Below are 25,023 nucleotides of genomic sequence, written 5' to 3' on the forward strand. Positions count from 1 at the left end.
AATAAATGTGTGCAGAGTGAAAATTGTAAGGAGCAACTCCTCCCACCACACAGGGTAAATGAGAACAAATTCAGCAGTCTCCCTGAGTGCTTTCATACCTCATTGTTTATTGTGTATTTGTATGAGTATCATCTACTTTATTGTGTATTTGTATGATTATCATCTACTTTACGAATTTTTATTTTACAATAATTTATATTCATTCATTCATTCATTTTCCGACTCATTTATTCCAGTTCAGGGTCCTGAGTGGCCAGAGCCTATCCTGACAGCTTAGGGAACAAGGTGGGAAGCAGCCCTGGATAGGACGTTATCCCATCATAGGGCACACATATGCACGCGTGCACACACATGCACATACACTCACTCAGACTAGAACAATGTAGACACGCCAGTGAACCTAATGTGCACATCTTTGGGATGTGAGAGGAAAGTAGTTGGCATGGCATGGGGAGAACGAGCAAACTCTGCACAGACAGTGACCCCAGCCAGGAATTGATTCTTTTTTTACCCCCCTCATCAGCATTGTAACAAAACAACATTGGGTGAAACAATGTTATTCTAGAATCTAAAAGGGGACCACTGTGGGTGGAAATCCAGTCTGTGCTCCAGGATGTGCAACAGGGGTCTCTCTCTCTCTTTTTTTTTTTTTTTTTTTGAGACAGAGTCTTGTTCTGTCACCCAGGCTGGAGTGCAATGGCATGATCTCAGCTTACTGCAACCTCCGCCTCCCAGGTTCAAGCGATTCTCCTGACTCGGCCTCTTGAGTAGCTGGAGTTACAGGCACGCGCCACCACGCCTGGCTAATTTTTGTGTTTTTTAGTATAGATGGGGTTTCACCATGTTGGCCAGACTGGTCTTGAACTCTTGAGCTCAGGTGATCCACCCACTTTGGCCTCCCAAAGTGCTGGGATTACAGGCATGAGCCACGGCACCTGGCCAGGGCCTTTTTCTAATTTGTACAAAAGTGCTCCATTCTCTACACTTGTTTCTGTTCCACTATCTATTCCTTCCCACTTTCCCCAGGAGCTCAATGACTTTATATGCCATGACCCCTCACTGCAGTTCCCACTCTAACCTACCTCATACCTATTAGGCCATCCTGTATCATTTGATTCTGCATGAAAATCCTAATCTCTCCAGAGTCCTACTCTGTCAGGACTCTTCCAAGAGGCAAGTGCTAATTGCATAAATAAATTTCAGCTAAGGTATTGACAAGATCTTTCTTTAGTTATACTGTCCACTGGCATTTTCACAGAGGTTTCCAGTGCTCTAACCCAAACGAGCAAATAATGTGAGGGTTTGAGGTATCAAGGCAAAGCTAATGTAGCAAAGCAGTTTGAAAGCATAATTTTTTTGACTGGGTGCGGTGGCTCATGCCTGTAATCCCAGCACTTTGGGAGGCCGAGGAGAGCGGATCGCGAGGTCAGGAGTTCAAGACCAGCCTGGCCAATGTGGTGAAACCCCATCTCTACTAAAAATATAAAAATTAGCTGGGCATGGTGGTGTGCGCCTGTAGTCCTAGCTATTCCGAGGCTGAGACAGAAGAATTGCTTCAACCGGGTAGGTGGAGGTTGCAGTGAGCCGAGATCACGCCACTGCACCCCAGCCTGGTGACAGAGCAAGACTCCGATTCAAAAACAACAACAAAAAAGAAAACAGGATTTTTTTTTTCCCACAGCACATCCTACCTGCCTACTCTGCTAATGTGTACAATTGGAGGTGGCATTGCATATAGACAAGGAAGTAGAAGCTGCATATGTGTAAGGGCCAATCCTTCCTAGCCATATCAGCCAGTCCATTCAAAGAGTCAACAAGAACTTTGGACCCTATACTAGTACCTACCCCAAAGGAAGAGAGTGTACGAGGGGCAGATTTTGTGGTACAGTGAAAAGAGAACCGCTTTGAGAGTTTGGAAACTTGGATTATAGTCTTGCCTTCACCACTAAATAGCTTTGTGGTCTTGGGAAAGTCAGTTATGCGCTTAGACCTCAATGGCTCCGTTGTGGACTAAGAGACTGAATTAGAGACCTGAATTAGAGACTCTTTCAAGTCTTTTTCAGCTCTAACCTTCTTTTTTTTTTTTTTCCTGGAGACGGAGTTTCGCTCTTGTTGCCCAGGCTGGAGTGCTATGGTACAATGAATGGCACGATCTCAGCTCACTGCAACCTCCGCCTCCCAGATTCAAGCAATTCTCCTGCTTCAGCCTCCCAAGTAGCTGGGATTACAGGCAAGCGTCACCACACCTGGCTAACTTTGTATTTTTAGTAAAGATGGGGTTTCTCCATGTTGGTCAGCCTGGTCTTGAACTCACGACCTCAGGTGATCCACCTGCCTCAGCCTCCCAAAGTGCTGGGATTACAGGCTTAAGCCACCACTCCCCACCTTCAGCTCTAACCTTCTATCTTGCTTTTTTTCCATTGCAAACTGAATGGCCTGGGAGATATAAAAGCAATGCTGAATTATAGCTTTAAGAGAACTATATTGGACTGCACATCAAGAGTGCTGGTTTCTGGAGGGGCAGATTGCATTAATAGTTAAGAGTATAGGTGCTGGGGTCCTTCATTCCTGAGTTTGGGAACTGAATTTAAAACGATTCTTTTTTTTTTTTTTTTTTTTTTTGAGATGGGCTCTGGCTGTATTACCCAGGCTAGAGTGCAGAGTGCAGTGGCGCAATCTCAGCACACTGCAACCTCTGCCTCCTGGGTTCAAGCAATTCTTCTGCCTTGGCCTCCCAAGTAGCTGGGACTACAGGAGCCTACCACCTCACCTGGCTAATTTTTGTATTCAAACAATTTTTTTTAATTTTTATTATTTTTTTGAGACAGAGTGTCGCTCTTGTTGCCCAGGCTGGAGTGCAATGGTGCAATCTTGGCTCACCGCAACCTCGGCCTCCCAAGTTCAAGTGATTCTCCTGCCTCAGCCTCCCGAGTAGCTGAGATTACAGGCATGTGCCACCATGCCTGACTAATTTTGTATTTTTAGTAGAGACAGGGTTTCTCCATGTTGGTCAGGCTGGTCTCGAACTCCCAACCTCAGGTGATCCGCCTGCCTCAGGCTCCCAAAGTGCTCCAAAGTGCTGGGATTACAGGTGTGAGCCACAGCATCCAGCTAATTTTTGTATTTTTAGTAGAGACGGGGTTTCACCACATTGGCCAGGCTGGTCTTAAACTCCTGACTTCAGTGATCTGCTCACCTTGGCCTCCCAAAGTGCTGGGATTACAGGCATGAGCCACTGCACCCAACCTGAATTTGGGCAGATTCTTAACCTCAATTTCTTCATTTATAAAAGAGGAATACTAAATTGTTTAATACAGATTCCTTAATACAAATTCTTTTTTTTTTTTTTGAGATGGAGTCTCAATCTGTTGCCCAGGCTAGAGTACAGTGGCACGATCTCAGCTCACCGCAACCTTTGCCACCCAGGTTCAAGCGATTCTCCTGCTTCAGCCTCCCAAGTCTCTGGGATTATAGGCGCCTGCCACTGCGCCCAGCTAATTTTTGTAGTTTTAGTAGAGACGGGATTTCACCATCTTGGCCAGGCTCGTCTTGAGCTCCTGACCTCATGATCTACCCACCTCGGCCTCCCAAAGTGCTGGGATTACAGGCGTGAGGCACCAGGCCCGGCAATACAAATTCTTAACACAAATTCCTTAATCTGTTTTATGAGATACTTTGTCACCTGCTCCTATTGCCTCTCTGATATCAAATGTTGCTACTCTCCCTCTGGCATTTACTTCTACTAATCTTTCAGACCTCACCCAATATTGCTTCCCTGGAAGTGCCTTCTCAGATCCTCAAATCTGGGTGAATGACCTCCTACAATCCTCCCCTGCTTCCCTTATTTTTATTATATGGTAAGCTTTGTTAGGCCAGAGCCTTCATTTTGTTAGCTGTGGTAACTTAACCAAGTCATATTATTTGTTGAAATAAAGAGTTAATTTCTTGGACCTCAAGGATAACCATTACTGCAGTTGCAGAATTTGTTTTATTAAATTTAAGAAGTATTTCAGATCCTTTTAGCTAGGAGATGTCTGGACGCAGTGTAGTTACAGCTAACAGATTTGGAAGAGTATAAAGCCAAAGTTCATCTTATTTATTCAGATGCTTTTAGGAACTATTCTTTGTGACCAGCATTTATTAAAAGTGTATCTGTCAAGATGAAACAAAAATTGAGAATTCCATCCTAAAGGATGCATTCTAGAAATGATTAGGGTTTTACTTTTCAAAATTGGCCTGCTTAGTATTAACTTATATGTAAAATTTAATTCAAGAAGATTCACTTATGTCCCAGGACTTTTTCTTTTTTTCGAGACAGTGTCTTGCTCTGTTGCCCAGGCTGGAGTGCAGTGGCACGATCTCAGCTCACTGCAACCTCCACCTCCCAGGTTCAAGTGATTCTCCTGCCTCAGCCTCCCGAGTAGCTGGGACTACAAGCATGTGCCACTATGCCCGGCTAATTTTTTGTATTTTTTAATAGAGATGAGGAGCCACCACACCCGGCAAGGACTTTTTTTTTTTTTTTTTTTAAGAGATGGGGTCTTGCTTTGTTGCCAAGGCTGGAGTGCAGGCATGTGATCTCAGCTCACTGCAGCCTCATCCTTCCTGGCTCAAGCGATCTTATCACCTCAGCCTACTGAGTAGCTGGGACCACAAGCATGTGCTACCACGCCTGGCTAATTTTGCTTATTTTTTGTAAAGACAAGGTCTCATTGTGTTGTCCAGGATGGTCTCAAGTTCCTGAGCTCAAGCAGTCTTCCTACCTCAGCTTCCCGAAGTGCTGGGATTACAGGCATGAGCCACCGCACCCCCCGGTCCCAGGACTATTTCTGGGAAGGGGACCTGGTTGGCAAACAAGAAGTTATTTGTTTCTTCATATTTTTTCACCTTCCAAAAGGCAAAATTGGTAAGAAAGCAGCAAAGCAGCAAAGGCTGATTTTAAAAGAACCATTACATCTTTACAATCTTTATTAAATCCTCTTTGATATCAAATCTATATTGTGGGAGGTAATAATAAAGATATTTCGAAATTAACTCGGCAATCTGAGTAAGGACCTTTCACATGTTGTCTTGGGTTAATCATCTAGTGATATTATGTGAAAACTTTCTCTTCTTGGCAATAAACAAAATATTTTTATCAAATAAATAATAGGCATAATTGCTTCAGGGCCTTAAAGTAGTAGAATTTATAGATACTGAAAACTCAGCTTAAGTTTTTTATTTTATTTTATTTTTTTTGAGACAGAGTCTCGCTCTGTAGCCCAGGCTGGAGTGCAGTGGTACAATTTCGGCTCACTGCAAGCTCCACCTCCCAGGTTCATGCCATTCTCCCGCCTCAGCCTCCCGAGTAGCTAGGACTACAGGTGCCTGCCACCACGCCCGACTAATTTTTTGTATTTTTAGTAGAGACGGGTTTTCACCGTGTTAGCCAGGATGGTCTCGATCTCCTGACCTGGTGATCCGCCCGCCTCGGCCTCCCAAAGTGCTGGGATTATAGGCGTGAGCCACTGAGCCTGGCCAGCTTAAATTTTAACAAGCTTATTAGTTTAGTTATTTCCCCGATAGTGAGTAACCCAAAGGGCCCTGTTTCAACCTAATATATATATATCTTAGCAAAGCAAGGCATGAAGAAAGTAACACAATGTCATCTTATAATTCCCTGAGACAGAAATTTAGTTTTTACCCTAGGCAATGAAGTAGCTTAAAACTATTTAAATAGAATTGTACTCTACTATGCATTGACAGGAAAAAAATTACAATTTCTTTGTGTCTTTTTTTTTTTAATGGAGGCAGGGCCTCACTATGATGCCCAGGCTAGTCTCGAACTTCTGGGCTCCAGTGATCCTCCTGCCTTTGCCTCAGCTTCCCCAGTGGCTGGGATTATAGGTGTGCCACTGTACCTGGCTATTCCTCATGTCTTCTGTTTTTTTTCTTTCCAGAGTCTCGCTCTGTCACCCAGGCTGGAGTGCAGTGGCGCGATCTCGGCTCACTGCAACCTCTGCCTCCTCGGTTCAAACAGTTCTCCTGTCTCAGCCTCCTGAGTAGCTGGGACTACAGGTGCATGCCATCACACCTGGCTGATTTTTGTATTTTTAGTAGAGGCAGGGTTTCGCCATAATGGTCAGGCTGGTCTCAAACCCCTGACCTCAGGTGATTCACCCGCCTTGGCCTTCCAAAGTGCTGGCATTACAGGTGTGAGCCACTATGCCTGGCCTCTTCATGTTTTCTTGATAAAGTCATTGAGTGGGGTGATTATTACATTGGTGGTATGTCTTAAATTCATGTTATGTTAATGTTCTGAGATTACTCAAGGGATCTTTCATTCTTTGGAGTGATGTGTAAATGTTGGACTACAAAGTTATGGGAAGGATTTATTCCATTTCAAGGTCAGGGTTATGGTAGTTAGATAAATATTTCAGAAAAAGAAATACACAATATAGGGAATGCAAATTTTGGAAAATTTCTCCTCACATATGTTGCCTGGCACCTACTATTCAATATATTTTTCTTGACTGACTGACAATGAATGAATTAGTAAATTATATCAATCCAGGTCTTGTCGCCTACTCTTATCCCAACTCTGAATTAATAATAATTATTTTCTGAGCTTCAACCAATGCTTTTAGATGCTTTTGCTCCCAATTTTGGCAGCTGGAATGGCTTTTAAAGTGCCTAATTAAGAACAATTTGTTAATAATTATCTCTGAATAATTTCCTTGCCCCTTCTATTCTTTTTTTTTTTTTTTTTTGAGACAGAGTTTTGCTCTTGTTGCCCAAGATGGAGTGCAATGGTGTGATCTTGGCTCACTGCAACCTCCAGCTCCCAGGTTCAAGCTATTCTCCTGCCTCAGCCTCCAGAGTACCTGGGATTATAGGCGCGCACCATCATGCCCACTTATTTTTTGTATTTTTAGTAGAAAGGGTGTTTCACCATGTTAGCCAGGCCGGTCTTGAAGTCCTGACCTCAGGTGATCCGCCCACCTCGGCCACCAAAAGTGCTGGGATTACAGGCATGAGCCACCATGCCTGGCCTCCCTCTTCTACTTTTTAAGCTATCTTTATGCTCTCCAAGTCTTTTACTATTTTTCATTCCTTAGGTTAGTTTTTATTAAATAAAAGAGAACAAAACTTTTTCTCTCTGCCTTTTAATAAATGTGACCCTTTCTGTCATCCTTTCCTTGATCCTTTCCAAATCAGTAGCAGTTGCTGTAAGTGACGACTGAGAGACAAGACGCCAAGTGCAATGGCTAAATTTAAAGAGCAGCGTTTGCACCTGTCGTTAACCGGCAATGACCAATCTCACGCCTACAGTTTCCTCCACGCCCTGCCTGCCATCAAGTACAATCCATAGCCCAGATTCTATGTGTTCATGTGTAAATAAGTACTGATGAAGATTATATACATTATATCAAAATTGAGAACAAATATAGCTTTTTCTTTTCTTTTCTTTTTTTTTTTTTAGGGATGGAGTCTTCCTATGTCACCAAGGCTGGAATGCAGTGGTATGATCATGGCTCACTGCAGCCTCAGCTTCCTGGGCTCAAGTGATACTCCCACTTCAGCCTCCCAAGCAGCTGGGACTACAGACATATGCCACCACACCAGGCTAATTTTAAAATTTTTTTGTAGAGATAGAGTCTCACTATGTTGCTCCCAGGCTGGTCTCAAACTCCTGGGCTCAGATGATCCTCCCAGCTTGGCCTCCCAACATGCTGGGATTACAGGTGTGAGCCACTGCATCCAGCCCCAAAAATAGCATTTTGAAAATATATTAGTTTAGTTTAAGAGGAGCTGAAATTTGGACAAAACCCAGCATGATATAAAGATGTATGGGACCTTGAAGAAGGCAGACTAACATGGCTCAGTATTTGATGAATTTTTGAAGACTTTTAAGGGACCAAAATAATTTTTTTAGACTTGCCATACTTTGTGAAATTCTTTTAGATATCAGCATTGGAAGCTCCTATAAGTGTTGTATAAAAGAGGCAATCTAAGGAGGCAATCTAACTGACATCATCTAAAGTTAGCTTCAATTAATTTGCCAGATTGGCACCTCTAACCTGGAAGAGCTCTGTAGGAGAAAGATAGTAACATAAACAATTTTGATATGAAATATACATAGAATGGTGAAAGAAGGGAACTGTGGCCCAACCAGTCAAAATAGCCTAATTAAGTAGATGTGATAATCAAGGCCTATGACAGACCTCCCAGTCAGATCAGCTCAGATCCAGGACCGAGATACTGAGATAGAAAGTCAAACAACAAATTATGAGAAGATGCAAGAGGGAGAGTTTAATTTTACTGGGACATTTACCCTCAGATGAGACCAAGCTGGTATTCAAAAGAACAGTAGGACAGGTGGCTACAGGGAGAGTAGGAGCAAAGAGTGGAGGTTGGAAGTGTCAGGGCATGTTCAGGGTACGGAGAGTAGATATCTGGGCAGGAGGCCGGGTGCGGTGGCTCATGCCTGTAATCCTAGCACTTTGGGAGGCTGAGGCGGGTGAATCACATGGAGAAACCCTGTCTCTACTAAAAATACAAAATTAGCCGGGCGTGGTGGCACATGCCTGTAATCTCAGCTACTTGGGAGGCTGAAGCAGGAGAATCACTTGAACCCAGGAGGCAGAGGTTGCAGTGAGCCGAGATCACACCACTGTACTCCAGCCTGGACCACAGAGTGAGACTCCATCTCAAAAAAAAAAAAAAAAAAAAAAAAAGAGATATCTGGGCAGGGGATTGCTGAGAGAGGAGCCACTTTACCAGTTTGGGATTTTTTTGTAGTTCAACCCTATTAGAGAAAGTTGTGATCTTTTGGCACTTTTAAATGCTCTGGAATGGATGGTGTTGGGTTCCATAAGAATGTGAGCCGAATTCTTATTCACTTAGGAGGTGTGGCTTATTTAAGTGTAAAATTAGTGTCCCACCCCTTAAATCACTTCTGATAGAGACAAAAGACTTCCTATATCAAGAAGTCTAGTAAGCAGAAGATTACGGGAGACCACACTTCAACGGAACACAAAAAGGACAGCTTTAAAGTATGCTGCCAACCTCTCAGATTCCGAGAAACACGAACAAAGATAATCCTATTTGAACAAGCCCTGCCCTTCTCAACTCAATGTTTTCCTGGAGTTCTGCTCTAGACAGAAAAACTTGCAGATTGGATGTTCCTGACCTAAAACAATGTTAGATTATAAGGCCACTAAGTTATAAAATGAATGTGGAGTCTGTCATCCTTTGGAGACCAGGACATGAGCCTCCTTCCACACAAAACATTTTACAGGGAATATATAAATCTATCTCTGACTTACTATTTTTATTTATTCATTTTTTTGAGACATAATCTTACTCTGTCATCCAGGCCCTATCAGTGGCCCTATCATAGCTTACTGAAGCCTCCAACTCCTGGGTTTAAGGGATCCTCTCACCTCAGCCTCCTCAGTAGCTGAGAGTACTGACACGCATCACCACACCTGGATAATTTTTTTGTAGAGCTAGGGTCTTGCCATGTTACCCAGGCTGGTATCTCTGATTTAGAGTAGGGTTGAAATCTATATTAGAGTAAGGGAAATGGGAGTGTTGGAGGAAGAAAAAAGAGAAAAATGAGGAAGGAAAAATTGTGTGTGTGTGTGTGTGTGTGTGTGTGTGTGAAGTGAGAATAAATATAGATATAGACAGGAAAATATATGTCCTGCAGTTTAAGAGTAGAACCCTTCTCAACTACACTGACTAGAAATATTTATGATCCAGAGGAGCTGACAGAAAAAAGACAGAAATCATCACAGAAACTAGGAAGTCATGGGAACAGGCGTGGTAGTGATGAAGAGATGACTGCAGGTGGATATATGAGGAGAAATGGGAATAAAAACATCTGGAAAAACAGTAAAGCATAGCCAGCAAACAGGTCTAGGCTGTGGTTCGTGATAAATATTGGAAGGCAAAACCCTTTCCTTTTGGCTTTCCCCTTCGTATACCTTTTCCTGTTAAATACTGTTGATTTCACTTGAATAATAATTCATATTATCAGTAAACAATGAAATGCAGCCCCTAGATCTCTGGGCAGATTCCTTTTATGCTTTCCTGACCATGTCAATGAACCGTGTGCATCACCTACCCTAGCTATTCTGGAATGCTTAAGCAAATACTCCACTGAGTTGAGTCATACTTGAGAGCTGACGTCAGTGTACATTTTAGTAGAGAACCCAGTTAAGGTTTCATGCTCCAGGAAGCCTGTTCTGATTAGTTTTAGCTTAAAAAAAAAAAAAGATAGTAGAGAACCTAGTTAAGGTTTCTTGCTCCAGGAAGCCTGTTCTGATTAGTTTTAGCTTAAAAAAAAAAAAAAGATCAACCTGTGCTTAAGAGTTGGCACAGAAAACAATTCTGCAGCCATGTTGGTTTTAGTGACCATGTTTTTAAAATTACAAAGTAATATGCAGGTGAGAACAATTTACTTTTCATATATATATAAATTGTAAGATGTGTATACATATACATCTTAAATTCAAGCAGATGAGAATACTTTAAACCATTCAGAAGAATAGCTACCCCTTAAAACTTCCCAGAGGTAACGTGTTTTCTTCTGGAAATTACCATCTATCTAAGTTATACATATATATAAATTACTTTAAAAAGGGTCATCTATACTGTGTTATCTATGTTATTTAAATGTATAGATAGCACCTGTAATCCAAGCATTTTGGGAGGCTGAGGTGGGAGAATCACTTGAGGTCAGGAGTTCAAGACCAGCCTGGCCAACGTGGTGAAACCCCCATCTCTACCAAAAATACAAAAATTAGCTGGGCGTGGTGGTGCAACACCTGTATTCCCAGCTACTCAGGAGGCTGAGGCGAGAGGATCGCCTCTGAACCCAGGAGACAAAGCTTGCAGTGAGCCAAAATCGTGCCACTGCCCTCCAGCCTGGGCGATAGAGTGAGACTTCGTCTCAAAAAAATATATATATACACATATATAAATAAAAATATATATATTATATAATAAAAAAGTATAGATAGAATAATTTTTTTTTTAAGAGAGAGAGTCTCGCTGTCTCACCCAGGCTAGAGTGCAGTGCCATGATCATAGCTCACCATAACCTCAAATTTCCTGGGCCCAAGCAAGCCTCCTGCCTCAGCCTCCTGAGTAGCTGGGACTACAGGCGTGCACCACCACACCCAACTAATTAAAAAATATATATTTTTAGAGATAGGGTCTCGCTGTGTTGCCCAGGCAAGTCTCAAATATGTGGTCTCAAATGATCCTCCTGCCTCAGTCTCTCAAAGAGCTGGGATTACAGATATGAGCCACTGTGCTTGGCCCTCAATTTTTTAATGGTTGAATAATTTTCTGTTACAAAGTTAGTGTCTAATGTATTTAACCATTTCCCTATTGGAAGACATTGAGGTTTTCTTCAACTTCTTTCTCATGAAAGTTACAATTTTTAAAAGTTTTCTGTGGTTGTCTTGCCCTCCTTTTTAAATGTAGTATCTCTGGAGTGATCAGCACAATCTCTGGCACATAGCAGGTATGTTAATTCCCTTTCCTTCTCTCTCTATATAATGTGTGTGTATATACAGGCACACACACACATATTTTTTTTTTAGGTTTGAGAAGAACTTTCTGTTGAGCTATCTACACTTTCTCCTTATCAGGCTTGGCCAACCAGCTCATATGAGATATGTCCTTTGCAGCTATGAAGTTTTTCTCTGTGAGGAGATAATTGATATTTGTTTAAATTAATTGCTGGCCTTGGATTATCAACACCCAGAACTGAGTATAGTCAGTGAATCCTCAGATTTATACAGCCTATCTCTCTCTGGTGCATCAGTGGTTTCATCTTAGTAGATAAAAGATGACACATTTTGGTAAATAAGTAGGATGAAAACTTTTGCTAATACTGCCAATTTCATGTTTGTGCACTTAAAAGTATTATTTACTTAGTTCTTTTGCTAATGCATATGAGTAAATCTCACTGCAGGATGCACATCTAATTTTCATGCTTGGAAAAATAGAGTAAAGGCAATTCTAGTAAAATTTCTTAAAGTGGAAAGTGGAAATGGAGCAATCCTGATTCATAGCTAGATCTGGTGACAGCACAGAAAATAAAAACAAAACTAAAATCCATGGTGATCTCTGTAAGAAGGCATGAAGGGGTGAGAGAGAAAATGGCACAGCATGGGTAAATACATCAAATGCAGTTGGGATAAATATAGATGGGTGGAAAATAATTGTAAGGGAAATTGTTCCAGGAATGTCATGGATTTCCAACTAGGGGGATTACTGTGTGCAGCTGTTGAATGGGGGCTCATTCTTGAGGTCTCAAGTTCCACCTGTTGGGCAATAAAGCCTTTTGAGTGAGTGACATGATATCTCCCCTGGAGAAGCCAATCATCTCACTGTTTTGGTGTAGGTGGGGCATAAGGATTAAACAAACAAAAAACTTCCACGTCATTTTTTAGCTATTCTTGGCCAAGAAGGTACCATTTCAGTCAAACTTTAAAGAATATTCTTAGAATAAGTGATAACATTTTCTTCGTATTTATGTGTGTGTTTTGTTTTTGTTTTAAATTTATCATCTAAGGCTACACTACAAAGATGTTTTCCAAAATTTAAAATAATGCTTGTATTTGCTTCCCAAACTATTTTCCTGCTCCAGATTTTAAAAAGAGGTGTGAGAATTTAATCAGCTCATAATAATAAACAGCTAGCAAGGAAATACTCTTTTAAGGAAATTCAGGACCCAAAATCTTTCTTAGGCAGTATTCAAGGAGCCCTCATTGTGAGTTTAAGTGGAAAGAAGTGTTTTTCAAGAGAAAGTGTTTGTTATTCCAAAGCGTATTCTGATAACTATTTCGGCAAAATTATGAAACATCATTAAAATAGCCTTTTACATGAATTTTTTTTTTTTTTTTTTTTTTTTTTTTTTTGAGATGGAGTCTTGCTGTGTCGCCCAGGCTGGAGTGCAATGGCCCGATCTCGGTTCACTGCAAGCTCCGTCTCCCGGGTTCACACCATTCTCCTGCCTCAGCCTCCGGAATAGCTGGGACTATAAGCGCCCGCCACCACGCCTGGCTAATTTTTTGTATTTTTAGTACAGACGGGGTTTCACCGTGTTAGCCAGGATGGTCTCGATCTCCTGACCTCGTGATCCGCCCGCCTCTGCCTCCCAAAGTGCTGGGATTACAGGCGTGAGCCACCGCGCCCGGCCTTACATGATTTTTTATTACGTTATTAATGTGTTCTGTTTCTGTAAATGCACACAAAGTCAAATATAATAAAATAGTGCTGTTTCTGGAGAGTGTGAGAATATCCGTATAAAGGTGCTGTAAAAATGAATTGGGTATTTGAGATGTATACACGTCAGTTAATTCACTCTGAAGGCATGTACTCATTCTGGGACTTTGATATTGTAATCGTTCTACCTCTCCTATATTATGCTACGCGTCACAGTCATTAGATCACTCCGTGATGTAGAGTTAATTTCAGCATATCTAAATATTATCAGTTATGAATGATAATTCTAGGCGTGTAGTTGAGAGTTACAGCATACACAGTTAATGGTTATTAATTTGGTGCCTATTTTGCCAACTTAGAACACTCACTTAGAACTCAACTTCGAACAAAGCTTTTCACAAATATCTATATCCCCCGTTACTCTTATCATAGCTGTATTGTTGGTGAAGATTAGCCGAACTTAACATGCCATCTCTATTGCTGTTATTTTCACGGGTTTGGGTGTCAATTACGGGTTCCCTAGAATTTGCCCGTAATTGACTATGTCCCACTATAGGTAACTCTGGAAGGGACTGGCAGCTTCCAGTGTGGTTCTCCCGCCTGTCGATTGGACCTTGCAGGAAGCCCCGCCTCATCAACTCAGTCAAGGGCTTTAGTTGGCCCGGCGTCGGTGAATGGCGGGTCTTAGCTCCGCCCTGGCCGTCCGCTGCGCTGCCTGGGTCGGCGCCGTTTCCAGTTGAGAGATGGCGGCCGCCGCAGGTAGATCGCTCCTGCTGCTCCTCTCCTCTCGGGGCGGCGGCGGTGGCGGGGCGCTGACTGCCGGCTGCTTCCCTGGGCTGGGCGTCAGCCGCCACCGGCAGCAGCAGCACCACCGGACGGTGAGCGAGCGCGCCCGGAGGCTCTGGGGAGGGCGGGGCGGCGCTGGCGTGTGAGAGCCGCCGGCGGGCAGGCCGCCGGGGCAGCAGGCGAGTTACCTCAACTCCCGGCCGCTCCGGAGGTTGCCAGGCACCGAGGAGCCGCCGTGCCCTTCAGGCGCCTGCGGCGGCGACCAGGAAGGGAGGGAGGGCGGGCGGGAGGAAGCCGAGAGGAGGAGGAGGGGCGACGGCGGGGATGTTCCCGCAGGACTGGGGACACCAGGGCGGGGAAGGCACGGGACTTGAACCTCTCCCCGACCCGCCCCCAATCGCGTTCCCTCCCTTCTTCGTTCTTAACAGCCCTGCCCCAAGGCTCCCTGAACGGAGCCGGATGGAAGTTGTCCCCTTTCCCTCCTCCTCCGGGCGGGTTGGGGAGTTCTGAGTTGCCGCGGCCGCCTTGTGTGTGCCAGGAGAGTGGCAGTGCCATGCTGCTGGGAGCTGCCCCGGAGAGCAGCCCAGGACCCCGGCGGGGCCGCCCCTCGTCCTCTCTCGTCCCCGAGGGGTCGGGCAGGAAGGAAAATCAAACTTTATTCCCCTCTGTGACTTCCTGTGTGTGTGCGCATGGGGAACCGGCTCCCTCGAGATGGATGCTGCATTGCTTCAGGAGGCAAGCTTCATCCTCTTGGGTCCTTAAAGGTGCTTTGGGGGGTCCTTTCGAGGGCTACTGTATAAGCGTGTTCACGCGTGCCTGAAGCGGGAAGGGTGGTCAGCAGGCACAGGAGAAGCGAATATGGTAAGTTGTTGACAGAGGCAGAGATTTGGTGGTTGTATTAACCAGTTGTTGCTGGGTTTCATTGGCTGGCAGAAAAAGAGGATTTCTGTTTGAACACTCTTGGGTGTGTGTGTGTGTGTGTGTGAGAGAGAGAGAGAGAGACAGAGTGTGAGAGAGATTTCTTTTTTCAATTGCAAGAGATGAATTTGGCATGGAGTTCTTAACCTAACAAGTCAGGAGGTTTCCTTCCCTTGGACTTTCTTGACCTATATGTGTTGGTCTCTGGCCAGCTCTGTGGGAAAGAATGTAGGTTTTATTTCCTGGGGCTGAGTTGTATAGTGTGATTATTAGAGGATCACTGCAAACAGCTTGATAGGAGAAACTACAATAGTACCTTCAACCCTCAATAAACACATCGCCTGCCTTGTTCTGATCATAACTCTTAAGAGGAAACTGAACTGGAGCTCTTCGGAGAGGATACACCTAAGGCCAATGAAAGCATCAAAATCGAGTGCCTGAAAGATCTATGAAAAGACCTAATGCTCTGCAAAAGCAAGGTTGTATTGTTATTATTAGTCATAGGTATGGACCCTATCCTCATTCTTGTGAGAAGATTGTACCTCTTTTTATTTGGCATACTGGCATATTGCTTTGCTGAAGCTTTTGGGTGACAGCCAAGAGCTTTTCCACAGTTCAATTTAATTTGCGTGTTTCATAGCCTCTAGTTATGTGTTTTGTTCTCTTAAAAACATAAGGCCACCCCAAATTTTGATTGCATTCCCCTTTCCGTCGAACTACTTAAAGGCTTCCCAAGTTGTCCTTAAGTCCATATTTTGATAAGACATCTTCTGACTTTGCACAGTTTTTAAGACTGTTTGAGTGTGATATTCGTTTAGCATTTTAAAAAATTTGTGCCTTGTATATTTTCCACTATGCAAATTTGTCAGGCTGTGAGTGTCTCCCTTGTGGGGATACTTCACGAAGGTGTTCTCTGTGCTATTCTAGGGTGGGTAAAAATGAAGTGCTGAATTTGTAACTGAAAGCACAATTAAAACGAAGTGTTATTTCTAAAGGGCAGGAATGTTATGGGAATGGTGACTTGTACATGAATTTAGAATTGTAAGATTTTGAAAAAAATTGAACCTGATTATTTAAAGTGTATAAACATTTTATTTTTCTACAATTCTTCTGAAGCCATCATGTATACAGCTGTTTCCATAGGATAGGCTGTGATTCTTTACAAGAAATTCCATTTAAAAGATATTGAGGCCCTGAAAAGAGAGAGACTTGGCCAAGGTTACGTTAGCTAATACGTAAGTTTTAGGACTCCCACTCATCTGAGATATTCTCACCTCTTATTATGCTCTTTTTATTGTAAAGTGCAAATGCTCCTTTACATCTCTCTCCTTCCTTATAAAATTTACTATTGTCCATTATGAAAGTATTGCTATTTCAAAACCCCATGAATGGGAGTTCTCCTGTAAGTAGGTGTTGATTTGAGTACATATATTAGGTGAATATGGGAGCAAACAACTTACCAGAAAGAATAGATGTTCTGGTAAAGGTCCCTGAGAGACACTAAGGTTGAATCTTGCTTGGGAGACATCCTGTGTATGTGCAGCAGATGGCAGTCTGCATTGGAATGGATCACAAGTCCAGTTTGTGCCACTTTTGTTCCGCTGTATGGTATGGTAAATTACAACCAGGGGGGCATAACCAGTTACAGCACTGCCTAATTTTTTAAGTGAGAAATTCATCTTTTCCAAGTTTCGAGAATGAGTCCAAAGCAATACAGTAACTCAGCTAGTTGGTAAGTGCAATTATGAAGTTATAAACTTAGTTTGTCTCTTCCCCCTTCTCCATTAGTATGTCATTCAACTGAGTAAATAAGAGTAAAGGTACAGGGGCTTATTCAATATTTTTAGCACCATCTAGTGTAATTTTTTTCCTTCTCTCCGGCTTGTGACTGTAACCAAAACTGATGTAAAATGTTTGTTGCCTGCTTTTCTGTATGGTTAGTGAAGGTGGCTGCTATTTTTAAGTATGATTCTTCGAAGAGGAACTGCCTTTCATTGTGAGCTGTGTAATTCCATTGCTAAAACAAACTGTTTCATCTCTGATTATGACAGCCCCACTGTTGGCATTTTCTAGCAGTTAACGGCTATGCTGAATTACTACATCTTTTACTTAAGTCTGTCATTGTCCTGTTACAGTTTGTGGCTGACTTGCTCTACTTTACACATCACAGTTCTTTTGGCAATGACATTGTTTCAGCTTAACCTGAAAGTTTTAACAGGTTACACTGCCTGACACAGAGGCAGGTCCTAACTCTTTAATTGAGTTCCTCATAGTCTGGCCCAATCTTATTATGCCAGATTCATCCCAGCACAAATACTCTGTTGTACTTAAGCTAGTCTCTGCACTGTCCCATACATTCATACTAAACCTTTATGGATTTTTTGTAGCTGAATTTCAGCCTTTATCACCCCTAATCACTCCTCTAGCCTTTAAGGTTCATTTCAGGTTACAGACTGTGATGTACAATTCCTTTTGAATCTAACATTCTCACTTTACACATGAGGAAACCTAATAAACTGAGGAAAGTCACTTGTTAAGTTATGTTTGTGGTTATGAACAGACCAAAGATTAAAATTCCTTTACTTTTTTTTTTTTTTTTTGATACAAGGTCTTGCTTTGTCACCCAGGCTGGAGTTCATTGACACTGTCACAGCTCACTGCAATCTTGAACTCCTGGGCTCAAGCTCTCCTCCCACCTCGGCCTCCCCAAGTAATGTGCACCACCATGCCCAGCTAATTAAAAAAATTTTTTTGGCTGGGTGCGGTGGCTCACACCTGTAATCCCAGCAACTAGGGAGGCTGAGGCGGGCAGATCAGGAGGTCAGGAGTTGGAGACCAGCCTGGCCAACATGGTGAAACCTCGTCTCTACTAAAAAGACAAAAATTAGCTGGGCATGGTGGCAGGCGCCTGTAGTCCCAGCTACTCGGGAGGCTGAGGCAGGAGAATCACTTGAAACTAGAAGGCGGAGGTTGTAGTGAGCCAAGATCACGCCACTGCACTCCAGCCTGGGCGAAAGAGCGAAACTCCGACTCAAAAAAAAAAAAAATTTTTTTTTTTTTTTTTTTTTGGTAGAGACAGGGTATTTCTACCAGGCTGGTCTTGAACTCCTGGACTCATCTTCCCAAAGAGCTAGTATTATATATGTAAGCCACTACGTCTGGCCAAAAATTCCTTTAAATGGAGATGGATTCAAGAATTCCTAGTGTGAAGATCTGGCCTAAAATTCCTTTAAATGGAGACGGATTCAATAATTCCTAGCGTGAAGATGATACTTTCAGGGATAATTTCTATAGTTCGTTACTAGAAAAGTTTCTCTAAATGTGTAGAGAAAAAAACACTTCCTAGTTTGAATCTTGATTTGTGTAATTCCTGGCTCTTAACCCTTTTCTATTGTTGTCTTCTGTCCTCTCTGAATTCTGATGGGATTTACTATCTTTAGGACACAGATTGACACGGACATGATTTCTAAATGTTTTATTTGTGGGCATCTAATCTTAACTGGGGAGATAAAGCAATGATGTGTATCTTATTACCTTTGTGGCTCGTAGACTCTAGCACAATGCTGGGTACATAGGTGACACTCAGACAAGCATTAGTTAGCTATGCACCCCTTTTTCTGCTCGCTAGGGAAAAGATATGCCCTTTATCTCCTCTCCCTATCCCCCTACCCCCAGTTTGGCTTGCTTAATAGCCTTCCTTAGGTAGCCATATTTGGAGAATTCCTTTAAGCTTAGTATTGCCAGTGCTGTCTTTGGTTGTATATTACACTTCTTTATGGTGGATTGATGGAAAGAGTTGGTACCATTGGATTAGCTCAGCAGTGGTCATTAGCTTTCTGACAATAGCCAGCAAAAGTATAGTAATTACCCAGATTATTACAAGTATATGTTTGAATCAGATTCCACATTTGTTGGTTTATTCTATATTAAGATTTTGAGAGTTCTGGATAAATATGTTTAAGAACAGACTTCTTCTATTTATTTATGTATTTATTTTAGATGGAGTGTTGCTCTGTTGCCCAGGCTGGAGTGCAGTGGCGTGATCTCGGCTCACTGCAGCTTCCACCTCCTGGGTTCAAGTGATTTTCCTGTCTCAGCCTCCCAAGTAGCTGGGCGTATAGGCGTGTGCCACCATGCCCGGCTAATTTTTGTATTTTTTGTAGAGACTGGGTTTCGCCATGTTGGCCAAGCTGGTCTCGAACTCCTGGCCTCGGGTAAGCCACCTGCCTCGGCCTCCCAAAATGCTGAGATTACAGGCATGAGCCACTGCACCCAGGCCAGACTTCTATTTTTTTTTTTTTTTTTTTGAGACAGATTCTCGCTCTGTTGCCCAGGCTGGAGCGCAGTGGCGTAATCTCGGTTCACTGCAACCTCTGTCTCCCTGGTTCAAGCGATTCTCCTGCCTCAGCCTCCCAAGTAGCTGGGATTACAGGTGTGCACCACCACGCCCAGCTAATGTTTTTGTATTTTTAGTAGAGACGGGGTTTCACCATGTTGGACAGGCTAGTCTTGAACTCCTGACCTCGTGATCCACCCACCTCGGCCTCCCAAAGTGCTGGGATTACAGGTGTGAGCCACTGTGCCTGGCTGACTTCTTTTATTTTTAAGGAAGCAACCATTCTTTTTATTTTTTATTGTTTTGAGAGACAGTCTTGTTCTCTTAACCAGGCTACAGTGCAGTGGTGTGGTCATAGCTTGCTGGAACCCTCAACTCCTGGGCTTAAGCAGTCCTCCCACTTCAGCCTCTTGAGTAGCTGGGTATATAGGCATGTGATGTGTCACCATGCCTAGCTCATAAAAAGAATTTTTTTTTTTTTTTTGGAGAAACAGTCTTGCTATGTTGCCCAAGCTGGTTTCTTAACTCCTGGCTTCAATAGATCCTCTCACTTTAGCCTCCCAGAGTGTTGGGATTACAGGCATGAGCTACCACATCCAGCACAAAATCATGCTTATTTTAAAACTCATAAAATATCTGAATAAATGAACTTGGATATCTTAAAATTCTGATTATTTGAACTTTTCTAAGTCCCAAGTGGCTTTTCTTTATGCTTCATGTAACTCTTTTCTTTAACATGAAATCTAAATAGAAAATACAGCATCAAGAGTGGTTTAAGTCAAAGGCAATACATTGGTAGGAAATCATTCAGATGATGTTATCAATGAAATGCTCTTTTATTTCAACTTCAAACATGAGGTAGCCCTAAAACAAAAAATGATTTGCTATCAACTGCTAGGATGTTTTTATTTCTTCTTATGTTTTAGCTTTGCATCCCTATAGATTTTCTTAAAAATTACTGTTTGTTTTCCTGTGATTAAGGTCAAGATTACCTTTTAATATCTCAGGATAGCTGTTAGAATAGAGGATTCAAAGGCTGATAGCCTCACAGAGTCTTACTCTGTCGCCCAGGCTGGAGTGCAGTGGCGCAATCTTGGCTCACTGCAACCTCCGCCTCTCGGGTTCAAGCAGTTCTTCTGCCTTAGCCTCCCGAGTAGATGGGGCTAAAGGCACGCGCCACCACGCCCAGCCAGTTTTTGTATTGTTAGTAGTGATGGTGTCTCACCATGTTGTCCAGGCTGGTCTTGAGCTCCTGACCTCAGGTGATCGGCCTGCCTCAGCCTCCCAAAGTGCTGGTATTACAGGCGTGAGCCACCATGCTCAGCCCTTTATTCTTTTTTTTTTGAGACGAGGTCTTACTCTGTTGCCCAGGCTGAAGTATAGTAGTCTGATCACGGCTCACCACAGCCTTGAACTCCTGGGCTTAAGTGATCCTCCGACCTCAGCCTTTTGAATAGCTAGGACTACAGGCACAATCCACCACACTGGGCTAATTTTTAAATTTTTTGTAGAGATGAAGTCTCACTATGTTGCCCATGTTGGTCTTGAACTCCTCGGCTCAAGCAGTCCTCCTGCCTTGGCCTCCCAAAGTACTGGGATTATAGGGTGAGCCACCGTGCCCGGACTCTTTATTCTTTGATTAATGCCATACCATGGCTCATGGATATATTAGAATTACTAGGATAACATGTTAGGAAAACTAAGATGTTACTGTGGAAGTTGTGCACTTTAAAGAATCTTAAACGTTTGCCAGGCGTAGTGGCTCATGCCTGTAATCCCAGCACTTTGGGAGGCCGAGGCGGGTGGATCATGAGGTCAGGAGTTTGAGACCAGCCTGACTAACATGGTGAAACCCCGTCTCTACTAAAAATACAAAAAAATTAGCTGGGTGTGGTGGTGCGCGCCTGTAATCCCAACTACTCGGGAGGCTGAGGCAGGAGAATTGCTTGAATCCGGGAGACGGAGGTTGCAGTGAGCCGAGATCATGCCACTGCACTCCAGCCTGGGTGACAGAGCAACACTCCGTCCCGGAAAAAGGAAAAAAAAAGAACCTTAGTGATTAGAGTTCAGTAAGACCTTATATTGAGGAAACAAGAGTATGAGTGGTGAAATGGCTTTTTTTTTTTTTTTATTGAGATGGAGTCACGCTGTCGTCCATGCTGGAGTGCAGTGGCGCTATCTCTGCTCTCTGCAGTCTCTGTCTCCTGGGTTCAAGTGATTCTGCTGCTGCAGCCTCCTGAGTGGCTGGGACTACAGGTGCGCGCCACCGCCCCCTGCTGATTTTTGTATTTTTAGTAGAGATGGAGTTTTGCCATGTTGGTTAGGCGGGTCTCGAACTACTGACCTCAGATGATCTGCGTGTCTTGGCCTCCCAAAGTACTGGGATTACAGGTGTGAGCCACTGCACCCAGCCGAAATGGTTTTTTTCTTAGTAGCTCAGCGTGTTAATACAGAACTGGAAATGGGTCACGCATCTTCTCATTTTCCTATTCAATTCTTTAACTACTAAATTACACAATTCTTTGTTTCATTTAAAACACTTAAGCTGAGAGTGGTTCTAAAAAGTGGATTGGGGTCAATTTTTTTTTTTTTTTTTTGAGATGGAGTTTTGCTGTTGTTGCCCAGGCTGGAGTGCAATGGTGTGATCTCGGCTCACTACAGCCTCTGCCCCCAGAGTTCAAGCGATTCTCCTGTCTCAGCCTCCTGAGTAGCGGGGATTACAGGCACCTGCCACCATGCTGGGCTAATTTTTTGTATTTTTATTGGAGACAGGATTTCGCCATGTTGGCCAGGCTGGTCTTGAACTCCTGGCCTCAGGTGATCCCCCCACTTCAGCCTTGGAAAGTGTTGGGATTACAAGGCGTGAGCCACTGTGCCCGGCCAAATTCTTAAAGTACCTAACGTCAAAGTCAGTCTTGAATAATTACTCTCTAATTTAGATTAAGCTGGATAATAACTGTTAAAAAACCTTTCCTCTGTAGGTTGAACACAAAAGGAAAACAACGCATTTATTTCACTGCACTTTGTTAAATGCTTGCAGTTAGCTTGTGTAAAAATGAAAGTTGGCTTCAAGCAAATTAATTTTAATAAGTTTAGTGAATTATTGGTCCAAAAACTGTGTACACACTTGAATCTTTTATATTGATAAAAATATAACTTCATAAATTTTTTCACCAATTGGGTCTAAAGCATGCTAAAGGTGGAACTTTTTCTAATGCAGTTCTGGAATAATTTGATGATATGACATCGCATTTTGACATCTCAAAGATATGAGCCTTTTCCAAAGGTTCTTTAATGAGGTTAATACTATTTATTAATCCAGAAGAGTGGGTATTAATTTTTATGCTTTGTTCCTGAAGTTTTCAGTTTTTACGTATTTTTTCTTGCTATTTATTTTCCACTTTATTGTTTAGGGAGTGTTTGTAATAATCATCAGAAAACTACTGAGGAGTCCATTAGGTGTTTGAGACTGTGTAGACGACAGTTAGAAATGTACAGTCCTGAACTGTACTGCCTTGTAGGTATCAATATCATTTGAACTTCTTTTTTGTCTGCTGAGACACGCCTACTTTGTACCTCTTTTCTATGATAAGTAATGTTAGAGGATGTTTAAGAGCACTGCATTAATATCTGCTTTAAACTTTAGTTCAGAGAAAGTTAGTATGACTGATAAATTGTCAGATAATAAGAGAGCATATAGGTTAGCTTGAACCACTTGGTTTCTATAGATAGAGGAATAGATATAGAAGAAACCATCTAAGACCTGAGGACATTGTTACTTCATTTAATTTTTACTATAACCCTATGAGAGGTATTAACCCAGTTTTATAGATTTAAGTGTCATAAACTGGTTTAGTGCTAGGGATGCACTGAAAGGCAGGACACATGTTTTGGATTTAAGCCTGAGTCTGGCTAGAGTGAGAACTGTACTGTTCTGGGTGTCAGTGTGGGTCATCCTTCCTTTTCCTTTCTGCTCCTTTAGCATGTTCTTCCTCAAGTATCTGCTGCTGTTTTCCTTCAAGAGATCTCGACATCCTTCCTACTGACTACATTTCTTGTTGTTTTGAGACGGAGTCTTACTCTGTCGCCCAGGCTGGAGTGCAGTGGCGCGATCTCGGCTCACTGCAAGCTCTGCCTCCCAGGTTCAAATCATTCTCCTGCCTCATCCTCCCGAGTAGCTGGGACTACAGGTACACACCACCACGCCCGGCTAATTTTTTGTATTTTCTTTTTAGTAGAGACGGGGTTTCACCATGTTAGCCAGGATGGTCTCGGTCTCCTGACCTCGTGATCTGCCTGCCTCGGCCTGCCAAAATGCTGGGATTACAGGCGTGATCCACCGTGCCCGGTCCCCACTGACTACATTTCTTAAATTTCTTTCCTCACCCTCCCCTCCCGGTGTTAGCTGTTAGAGGTCTAAGATATGTGCTTCTTGGAGATACTCCTAATTTAGTTTGGATTTCTAAAATGTCCCACCCAGCCGGGCGCTGTGGCTCATGGCTGTAATCCCAGCCTTTTGGGATACTGAGATGGGGGACTTCACCTGAGGTCAGGAGTTCAGGACCAGCCTGACCAACATAGTGAAACCCCATCTCTATTAAAAATACAAAAAAAATTAGCCAGTCATGGTTGCGGGGGAGGGGGGCGCCGTAATTCCAGCCACTTGGGAGGCTGAGGCAGGAGAATTGCTGGAACCCAGGAGGCAGAGGTTGCAGTGACCCGAGATCGCACCACTGCACTCCAGCCTGGGCGACAGAGCAAAACTCTGTCTCAAAAAAAAAGAAAAAAAAAAAGAAGAAGAAAAAGAAAAAAAATAAGTCCCATCCAGTAAACCTGGTAATTACTGAGTTGCTTCTATACCAGATACTTTTATAACATTCTCTAGTGTACTCTACAACAGTCCTTCTGGCAAAATACTATTCCCATTGTACAGATGGAAAATGAAGACTTAGAAGGGTTTGGTAACCTGGAGACATTCAGAAAATATCTGTGGAACTCCTGCATTTTGTGAGGCACTGCCCAGGGCATTGGAGAGAGAGATGCCTTTGTGGTGGTCCTAAAAGAGTTCACAGTCTGGCCAGGAGACATTGTACAAACAGACTATAAATGGCTGTGCTTCTTTTTTTTCTAAAGAATGTTCAGCGGGAGCACTTAGGACCTACCTGTGAGAGTTGAGGAAGGCTTCACAGAAGAGGTCTTGCTTAAGAGGAAACATTTGGGGCCAGGTGCAGTGGCTACGCCTGTAATCCCAACGCTTTGGGAGGCTGAGGCGAGTGGATCACCTGAGGTCAGGAGCTCGAGGCCAGCCTGGCCAACATGGTGAAACCCCATCCCTACTAAAAAAATACAAAAATTAGCTGGATGTGGTGGTGTGCGCCTGTAATCCCAGCTACTCAGGAGGCTGAGGCAGGAGAATCACTTGAACCGGGAGGCAGAGGTTGCAGTGAGCTGACATGGTGCCATTGCACCCCAGCCTGGACAACAAGAACGAAACTGTGTCTCAAAAAAAGAAAAAAAAAAAAAAAGCAAACATTTGGAAATATAATGTGACTGGAAAAGTGTGGTCAGCATTCCGGGCAGCACCAATCTGACATGACCTCATGAGGGAGTAAGATGTATTTGAGAAGCAGCCACTGGTTTGTTACAACCGGAGTATGGGCAAGAATAGCTGGAGATTAGGCTGGACAATAGTAGTTATACCAATGATAATATTTTTCATGTATATCATGTGCCAAGAATTTTACATAGATTATCTC

At 43.0% G+C, this 25,023-nt stretch overlaps 1 protein-coding gene and 1 pseudogene across 2 annotated transcripts in view; both read left to right on the forward strand.

Moving 5' to 3' along the window:
• The first annotated feature begins 13,881 nt into the window (after window positions 1-13,881).
• MCU (mitochondrial calcium uniporter) overlaps window positions 13,882-25,023 on the forward strand; it is a 192,404-nt gene continuing 181,262 nt past the window's right edge. The window contains exon 1 of one of the 2 annotated variants that reach the window (XM_003815978.4): window positions 13,882-14,105. In XM_003815978.4, the coding sequence (XP_003816026.1) occupies window positions 13,971-14,105 (135 nt within the window). In that variant the 5' untranslated portion in view covers window positions 13,882-13,970. Of the gene's footprint in view, window positions 14,106-14,417; window positions 14,875-25,023 lie in introns of those variants that run through there. The other variant, XM_034930779.3, reaches the window with a different exon arrangement.
• Window positions 18,195-18,357, forward strand: LOC112441124 (small nucleolar RNA U3; annotated as a pseudogene).

This window comes from Pan paniscus, chromosome 8 (genome assembly GCF_029289425.2).
Source record: "Pan paniscus chromosome 8, NHGRI_mPanPan1-v2.0_pri, whole genome shotgun sequence".
NCBI classification, from domain to species: Eukaryota; Metazoa; Chordata; class Mammalia; order Primates; family Hominidae; genus Pan; species Pan paniscus.